Source organism: Coregonus lavaretus, assembly GCF_964263955.1.
Source record: "Coregonus lavaretus genome assembly, chromosome: 28".
NCBI classification, from domain to species: Eukaryota; Metazoa; Chordata; class Actinopteri; order Salmoniformes; family Salmonidae; genus Coregonus; species Coregonus lavaretus.
The window spans coordinates 34,379,414-34,389,192 of record NC_140015.1 but is presented as its reverse complement, the minus strand read 5'-3'; the positions used below and the strand labels follow the sequence as shown (position 1 = coordinate 34,389,192).

The 9,779-nt window shown below is 42.4% G+C and overlaps 1 protein-coding gene across 1 annotated transcript; it reads right to left on the bottom strand.

Annotated features, from left to right (window-relative positions):
* Positions 1-358: 358 nt before the first annotated feature.
* On the bottom strand, positions 359-1,585 carry LOC311103723 (dexamethasone-induced Ras-related protein 1-like). Its single transcript, XM_084145342.1, has 2 exons — positions 1,233-1,585; positions 359-1,008 (listed from the first exon to the last, which is right to left on the bottom strand). Exons 1-2 carry the CDS (start codon positions 1,501-1,503, stop codon positions 473-475), a joined length of 807 nt encoding a protein of 268 aa, XP_084001468.1. The 5' UTR covers positions 1,504-1,585; the 3' UTR covers positions 359-472.
* Positions 1,586-9,779: the final 8,194 nt, after the last annotated feature.

Genomic DNA, 9,779 nt, shown 5'->3' with positions numbered 1-9,779 from the left:
TCAGATGTATAATTTAATTTATCCAAGTTTCTTTTTTGTGAAAAGTAAACTGACAGAAGAATATACATTCATATGTGTTAATTATGCAATTAACATTCAAGTTCAGTTCCGTGTAAAAAAAGGGAAAAAAAAGAAGCAAAATGTAAACAAATGCCACCCCATAAGTGTAGGCTACATTCTCCATTCAGTAATGGCAGATTTTACAGCATGTAGCTATAGTAACAAGAACACTAGAGGCTATCATAAGCCATATCACATTTGATCACCCTGACTCCACAGGGAAATATCTGACTGACTGACCATGGAATGCCTTCTCGCATGGTTTGGGACATACACCCCTGGCTGTCACTGCGTCTTGGCGTGCTGCCTTATCCCGGACTCTGCAAACTGGCAAGAAGCATGGCGGGTATCGTCTTCATCGCTGTATTGAACATCTCGTAACATGTCTCCATGTGCATTGTCAAGTGAGTTCTTAGCAGATGGTGCATCTGTCTTTCTCTTTTCCCTGGCTGCAGCCAGTAGCTTTCTCTTTGATATACATCAGGTCACTGTGCACGCTTGGTCGGCGCGCAAACGGTGCCACAATCCCATATACCTCGCTGTCTTTGAATTTCTTATTTCTGAATGACTTTCTTCTGCTGTTTTGCAGTACTTGGCAAAACTGTAAGGACACTTTTCGGTGAGAGTCCGGGCTCATCTCGTTGGGCAGTTTAGCCATGGTAAAAAGAGTCTGAAACATCTGGTCGACATTAGTGTTGCGTTTTGCAGAGATCTCATAGTAGGCGCACTGTTCGTCACCAACCACCAGCTGCTCAATCTCCTCATTCTGAACCTCCCGGTTAAACTCCCGGTCACACTTGTTCCCGCAGATAACGATCGGGACATCCACGTTTTCTTTGGTTTTGTTTTTCAGGCAGGACTTGGTCTCGTAAATTTGATGCTTCAGGCGCTGCACCTCTTGGAAGGAGTCTCTGTTATCCAGACTGAACACCAAGATAAAAAAATCACCTGAGGAGAGAGAAATGGAAGGCACATTATTATCACAGCTCAAAAGTCAATGTACTTTCCATAATGCACAGCACAAGTTTTGCATTACGCATCATGCATGCATTTTAGAGAAGCTAAATTGAAATTCTTCTTCTAGAAAGTGATTTGCAGAATGCAGCTTAATATTATGAATCACTTTTGCATAAAGACATTTGTCAGTTTCATTCGTTCAGAGTTAAGCTTACCAGTAAGGATAGAGAGTCTCCTCATAGCGGGGAAGGGATAGTTTCCAGAGGTGTCCAGAATGTCCAACTGGTACGCATCTCCCCGAATGCTGTATAATTTTCTATGAAAGTCCTCGATGGTCGGCGTATACTGGTCCTCGACTTTTTTATTCAGAAACCGAGAGATGATGGCCGTCTTGCCAACTTTTGTGGATCCTAGAATCACCATCCTGTGGCAGTTTTTTGCCGGTATGTTAAACTCGTTCTCGGAAGGCGAATTTTTTTTAATCATGATTGCGAGCTTTGCGCACTGACAAATGTATTTGGTGCGAGAGCGAGATGCTGAATGCAAGCTCTACTTGCTTTGAGGGATCCTGACTCTTCGTAAGCGCTGCTACTGCTGTGTTTGAAGAGAGCGCGACTGGTTATATATAGGCGATGCCGACCACACTCCTCCCCAGTGCGTCATGCAATTATGCATCGGTCTGAGGTGAGAATGCATAGACCGTATGAGAGAGAGTCTGTAGTTATGACTTTGCGCCTGTTTATGCGTGTGTCTGTACAGACCCTCTGTCTGAGCGGACAGAGTAAAATATATAAACAATTTTGAGAAATAAATGGGTTTAAAAATCATGTGTAAAGTATGCGTAAAATGCAACAGTTTCCTCTTTCACTTAACACCAATTTCGCAGAAACGAGTTAAACTTCTGCAGATTTTAAAATAATACATCATAGTGCAGTGTTTCCATTTTTTATTGATAAATAAGGAATGCAAGTGTAGGCAACCTCCTCTTTTTACTGTGTAACTCATAACCGTGTTTACATCCACCATGCATTACAAGGATTTGCATTCAAGTGATACACCTGAAATAGGACAAATACTCAAGAACATAGTGTTATTAATTTGGTGATTATGGCAATGTTGATCACTGTGTGTGCAAATAATAATAATATAAATATTACGCAACATTTGTAATTCATTTGCATGTTTCATGTCAACATGTTTCACTGCCAATAAGAAATTAACATAGACCGTCCTTCGCCCAGTTTCTGTTTCACGAGACGTTCAGTTTCTTGTTCCCTGCTCTGAAATCCGTCAGCTGAGCTCGCGCAGCGCAGTGAGCCTCGTATTTCGGGCACATACTGTCTGTTTGGACCGCACGAGGGCGCTACAGTATCGACATTATAGAAGTATAGACATTATTTTAACAGGGAGTCCCATTGAAGAGAACCTATTTCACGTGTGTTTGATATACTTTAATGCAGAGTAACTAAATATTCATTGTAAGTATGCCGACACAAATGAGATTACAATCAATTAAGTTATAGCCTACCATACTGAGCCCACTGAACATGAAAAACTAATTGTGGGTGAAATTCCCTTTCTTTCTCCACAGCTCAGGGTAAATGAAGGTAATTCTTTTTGTCTCCAAAAAAGAAAGTAAAAAGTGCACTCAGGTAATGTGTTGCTCATCCATCTCCACTCTTGTTCTCTCAATCGTCTCTCTTTCTCTCTCTCGCAATCGTTCCTCTCTCTCTCTCAATCGTCTCTCTCTCAATCGTTCCTCTCTCTCTCAATAGTCTCTCTCTCTCTCTCAATCGTCTCTCTCTCTCTCAATCGTCTCTCTCTCTCTCTCTCCCTCTCTCTCTCTCTCTCTCTCTCTCTCTCTCTCTCTCTCTCTCTCTCTCTCTCTCTCTCTCTCTCTCTCTCTCTCTCTCTCTCTCTGTCTCTCTCTCAGAGCCGGTAGGCTGCGTTGACTTTACACATTAATTTTTTTGCATAATAAGACCTGAGTGGCATCTCTTTTTATAAATGTATAGGACGACCACTTCTTTTAGAAAACATTCATACAAACCTAATTGAACTAAATCATATAATCAAAGTGCTCTCCTTATAGAAAAGTATTTGTTCAGACCAACTAAATAATATGATTAAAATCTGAATTGGACTGCCTGTGTATATGCAGCCAATGTTGTGCATGATGCACAGGACTGTTGTTGCTGAAAACAGCGGTTGTGTTACGATTTGCATAGTATTAAACTATTTTATGGAAAGCTTGTCTCAATTGAACGCCAGGCCGTATAACTACTTTTTTTTATAAAAAGAACACTGACTCCCTCAAAGCAAAATTCGTAAAAATTCATACCAGCTATGCTACCAGACATCGACGCAGTAAACTTTCTGGATTTTTCTCCTGATCCAATTAAATGTATTTGCTTTTTGTCTTTTGATCTGATGAAACCGACACATACTGTATAACCACTAATGGTTCATAGCCCTGGGAAATTTCACCATTATTATAGCTGGGCATTATGGTAGAAGAAACACGGGCCTGGGTCGGCTCTGTACTGCAGCCTCTGATTGATTCACAGAAAAGCGGTTTTGGGACAGTTGATTCAATACGAGCTAATTCACACGTATCCTCACATTACTGCTCTCAACTTCATTTCCCTCTCTCCATTCTCTGACGGAGGCTGTGATTAGGGCAATGGCTGAGTCCATGCTCCATGTGTGCTTAATGTTAATGAAAAATACAAAGGGTATTTTCAGAATCTTGTGCCTGCACAATTCTATGCCACTTGATGGGAATTGTAAAGACACGTGTCATGCACTCCACGTGTCATGCACTCACAGAGGAGTAAGATAAGGAGAAAGAGGTAGAATGGGTGACAACAAGACCGGAAAGAAATAGATGTGTCCATGTTAAGTTCTTATATATGCCTCAGTCTAACAAACTTGTTAATTTGGATCCCCTTTAGCTGTAGCGACAACTACTCTTCCTGGGGTTCACACATAATACTTTACAAATGATCAATACACACATAGACAGCAACAACATTCTAGAGACAGCAACAACATTCTAGAGACAGCAACAACATTCTAGAGACAGCAACAACATTCTAGAGACAACAAAACACCATCATCTATTATGGTAGGAATTGATGGTATTTACATCACCTTTATTATGTCATTCTTACAGCATTTGTATCAGTCACGTCTTGAGTAAATGAACAAATCTTTTCTTCATCCTTGAAAATGCAAGATGTTGTTTTGCATCAAAATAGTTTGACAGCTACCAGACTGACGCAGTTTGTGTTGCTAATTAGCTGTCGCTGAGGAGGAAGGTAAATTCCTCGATTCAATTTAGCTTCGAATGCAACTCAATTTCATCAACTGGGGTACAGTTGGATGCCAATTTTTCCATGAATGATGCAATTAAATTCTCCCTGGAGTACTTTACTTGCTACTGGTATGCTGTTATTTGCTCTTATTTGCTTTATTGGGCTGGAATCTACAATAGCTGCATTGAGTGTTTGTAGTTGGATTCCTGACGCGTGTCTGGTGGAGCTGGTCATCCACAGTGGGGTGCATTGTTAAACAAACAGCCAGGCATTAAGTGTTTTTTCCACATGTGTGTTAGTGGAGATACCCCAGCCTACGAAAAACAGACTCCTGGTTCTCTCAGTCTGTCTATCTGTCTGTCTCTCTCTCTCTCTCGCACACTCTCTCTCTCTGTCTCTCTCTCTCTCTCTCTCATACTCGCTCTATATCTACAGTGAAGGAAAAAAGTATTTGATCCCCTGCTGATTTTGTACGTTTGCCCACTGAAAAAGAAATGATCAGTCTATAATTTTAATGGTAGGTTTATTTGAACAGTGAGAGACAGAATAACAACAACAAAAACCAGAAAAACGCATGTCAAAAATGTTAGAAATTGATTTGCATTTTAATGAGGGAAATAAGTATTTGACTCCCTCTCAATCAGAAAGATTTCTGGCTCCCAGTTGTCTTTTATACAGGTAACGAGCTGAGATTAGGAGCACACTCTTAAAGGGAGTGTTCCTAATCTCAGCTTGTTACCTGTATAAAAGACTCCTGTCCACAGAAGCAATCAATCAATCAGATTCCAAACTCTCCACCATGGCCAAGACCAAAGAGCTCTCCAAGGATGTCAGGGACAAGATTGTAGACCTACACAAGGCTGGAATGGGCTACAAGACCATTGCCAAGCAGCTTGGTGAGAAGGTGACAACAGTTGGTGCGATTATTCGCAAATGGAAGAAACACAAAAGACCTGTCAATCTCCCTCGGTCTGGGGCTCCATGCAAGATCTCACCTCGTGGAGTTGCAATGATCATGAGAACGGTGAGGAATCAGCCCAGAACTACACGGGAGGATCTTGTCAATGATCTCAAGGCAGCTGGGACCATAGTCACCAAGAAAACAATTGGTAACACACTACGCCGTGAAGGACTGAAATCCTGCAGCGCCCGCAAGGTCCCCCTGCTCAAGAAAGCACATATACAGGCCCGTCTGAAGTTTGCCAATGAACATCTGAATGATTCAGAGGAGAACTGGGTGAAAGTGTTGTGGTCAGATGAGACCAAAATCGAGCTCTTTGCTATCAACTCAACTCGCCGTGTTTGGAGGAGGAGGAATGCTGCCTATGACCCCAAGAACACCATCCCCACTGTCAAACATGTAGGTGGAAACATTATGCTTTGGGGGTGTTTTTCTGCTAAGGGGGCAGGACAACTTCACCGCATCAAAGGGATGATGGACGGGGCCATGTACCGTCAAATCTTGGATGAGAACCTCCTTCCCTCAGCCAGGGCTTTGAACATGGGTCGTGGATGGGTATTCCAGCATGACAATGACCCAAAACACACGGCCAAGGCAACAAAGGAGTGGCTCAAGAAGAAGCACATTAAGGTCCTGGAGTGGCCTAGCCAGTCTCCAGACCTTAATCCCATAGAAAATCTGTGGAGGGAGCTGAAGGTTCGAGTTACCAAACGTCAGTCTCGAAACCTTAATGACTTGGAGAAGATCTGCAAAGAGGAGTGGGACAAAATCCCTCCTGAGATGTGTGCAAACCTGGTGGCCAACTACAAGAAACGTCTGACCTCTGTGATTGCCAACAAGGGTTTTGCCACCAAGTACTAAGTCATGTTTTGCAGAGGGGTCAAATACTTATTTCCCTCATTAAAATGCAAATCAATTCATAACATTATTGACATGAGTTTTTCTTTTTTGTTGTTGTTGTTATTCTGTCTCTCACTTTTCAAATAGACCTACCATTAAAATTATAGACTGATCATTTCTTTGTCAGTGGGCAAATGTACAAAATCAGCAGGGGATCAAATACTTTTTTCTTACTGTATCCCTGTTTGACACAAACACACACACTCTCTCTCCTCTCTGTCGATAGATACAGTGCATGCAGAAAGTATTCAGACCCCTTGACTTTTCCCACATTTTCTTACGTTACAGCCTTATTCTAAAATTGATTAAATTGTTTTCCCCCCTCATCAATCTACACAAAATACCCCATAATGACAAAGCAAAAACAGGTTTTTAGAAATTTTAGCAAATTTATACAAAAAACTGAAATATCACATTTACATAAGAATTCAGGACCTTTACTCAGTACTTTGTTGAATCACCTTTTGCAGTGATTACAGCTTTGAGTCTTCTTGGGTATGATGCTACAAGCTTGGAACACCTGTATTTGGGGAGTTTCTCCCATTCTTCTCTGCAGATCCTCTCAAGCTCTGTCAGGTTGGATGGGAGCATCGCTGCACAGCTATTTCAGATCTCTCCAGAGATGTTTGATCGTGTTCAAGTCCGGGCTCTGGCTGGGCCCCTCAAGGACATTCAGAGACTTCTCCTAAAGCCACTCCTGCATTGTCTTGGCTGTGTGCTTAGGGTTGTTGTCCTGTTAGAAGGTGAACCTTCACCCCAGTCTGAGGTCCTGAGCGCTCTGGAGCAGGCTTTCATCAAGGATCTCTCTGTACTTTGCTCCGTTCATCCTTCCCTCGATCCTGACTAGTCTCCCAGTCCCTGCCGCTGAAAAACATCCCAAAAGCATGATGCTGCCAACACCATGCTTGGTTTGGGAAGATATGATATCACAGTATTGATGTAACCCATATTCATATAATGACCTTTGTTGTTTATGGTGTGTACCTAGAACGTCAGTTGAATCCAGTTCATGGAGTAAAAACATAACGCTACCCTATTTTGTGTTTCAGACAACACTCTATATTTTTTACCAGTATTTAAATTGGTATGCTCATGTTTTATTGCTATTCACATTTCATATTTGTGTGGATGGGCAAATGGAAAACATTCAAACTGCATGTTTTATACATCGTTTTCATTTTCAAGATTTGTATTCCCAGTTAATTCACGCACTGTGTCCTTGTGTGCCATTACAGGTTCTACTTGAAAAAACAACCAACATGCCAAGTTCCTAAAGGGTACCTGTCTATTTTTAGCTAATTCAACTAACTTTTTAATCAGAATAAAATGAGAGGAAATAGACTGGGACGCAGGACTGACTCATTGGCTGAGGCTTAGATAACTGAAAGTGTTATGGGAAAAGAGAGAAATTAGAAATGTTCAGAGTGACTCATAAGCCATTCATGCTTACAGTACATGTGACACGTGCGGAACGCCCAGCCCTGCCAGAACCCATCAAAGCAGAGAGAAATTCAGTTCTGAACAAATGCAAAGCAGCTGATATCAGACTCTTTCTCTTTTCACCTGTGGGTTTAAGGTCAGGTTGCTGCCAGTCTGGGCTGAGAGAGACAGAGAGACAAAGTTCAGTGGAGTCCCCCTAGGCCCAGGTGCAGTGAGGATGTTCTCCCTTACAAACATTTTCATAAATGTACACTAGAGTGTACAAAACATTAGGAACACCTTCCTAATATTGAGTTTCACCCACTTTTGCCCTCAAAACGTCGGGGCATGGACTCTACAAAGTGTCGAAAGCCTTCCACAGGGGATGCTGGCCCATGTTCACTCCACAGTTGTGTCAAGTTGGCTGGATGTCCTTTGGGTGGTGGACTATTCTTGATACACACTGGAAACTGTTGAGCGTGAAAAACCCAGCAGCATTGCAGTTCTTGACACACTCAAATCGGTGCGCCTGGCACTTACTACCATACCCCATTCAAAGGCACTTAAATATTTTGTCTTGCCCATGTGATCCCCCCCCCCAATTTTTTTTAATACACTTTATTGATTAATTGTAACTTATTACACTTGTTACAAGTTAACATTAACTTCATTTTTGTAAGGGCTGGTCTGGCCTAGAGACGTAGCATAATGATAGCAGAATTAACTATTCACCTGCTTCACTGGCCCCGTGTAGCTCAGTTGGTAGAGCATGGCGCTTGCAACGCCAGGGTTGTGGGTTCGTTTCCCACGGGGGGCCAGTATGAAAATGTATGCACTCACTAACTGTAAGTCGCTCTGGATAAGAGCGTCTGCTAAATGACTAAAAAAATGTTAAGGAAAATTACCTATAAAACCAGTTATAAGGCTGTTAATATATATGGACTACTGTAAGATTTGATAACCAATGTAATGTTTTATCGTTTTTGTTAGTCATACTGCTTAATTTCCTCTGCTGACACAAGCTACCATGTCAACAGGAAGAGCAACAGTATGACAGACTTATAAGTCTAATTCTGAAAGGGGTCAGATGGTAAGAAACAATAGAGTCACAGTTCCTGCTTTGATGAGGACGGGGGAAAGAGATGGAAATGGAAGATGGAATAATGGCTGCTGTGTTGTCCCCAGTTTCCACATCTCGCAATAAGCACATCATGTTATGAGAACCATATGTTTCTTAGAGCTTGGTGAGAGTGTGGTTTTCCTATGGTTCTTTTGCACACAACCTTCCCACAAAGTTCTGGGAATGGTGCAGGATACCCAGCTAGCAGATAACATTCTGATAAGCTCATGTTTCTTAGGTGGGAATTTCAGTACTTCAGCATAACGTTTCCTACAGGTTTCCTCGTGGTTCTATTTAAAGTCATGTTCTCAGAACGTTCAGAGAACGTTAAGAAACAACGTTCTTCTGTGGGAAGAATTTGATAAGTGGAATTTGAGAAGTGTTAGCCCTGTGCCTCTGTCTTGGTTATTATTGAGAACATTATCTATTATATGGAGACCTTACTGCGACAGTGGGACAGGATTCCTGTGATATAAGGACAAGACAAGACTGTGGGTGTCACGGAATCAGCCGAGGCTGCCCCTCCTCCTTGCTCGGGCAGGCTTCGGCGTTCGTCGTCCCCGGAGTACTAGCTGCCACCGATCTGTTTCGGTGTTTGTCTAGTTTGTCCTGATTGTTTTCACCTGTTTCCCATTATGTTATATTGTATTCCCTTTATAACCCCCTGTCTCTCATTGGTTATTGTGTGTGATTGTTTTCCGTGAGGTCGGCAGTCTCGGTGTATGCATATTTTGTTTCCTCCCTGTTTGGAGGTTTGTTTGTATTTATATTACTGTGCTAGTAAAGTTTCTTCTGCCAGTAGCTCGGTGTCCTGCGCTTGACTTCGCTCACCGCATACACGTCGCCCTGACAGAATCACACACCATTCATGGAGTCAGCAGGAGCGGCGGTGCCAGCTGGATCAATGGAGGAACGCGTCGAACACCAAGCGGCCATGATCCAGGCTCTCGGCACCGCCATGGAACGGGTGGTGAGCACTATTGGGTGATGGGAAAGAGAGGGTCTGCCTACGCCTTCTCCAACGATACCACCACCATCGGCAATT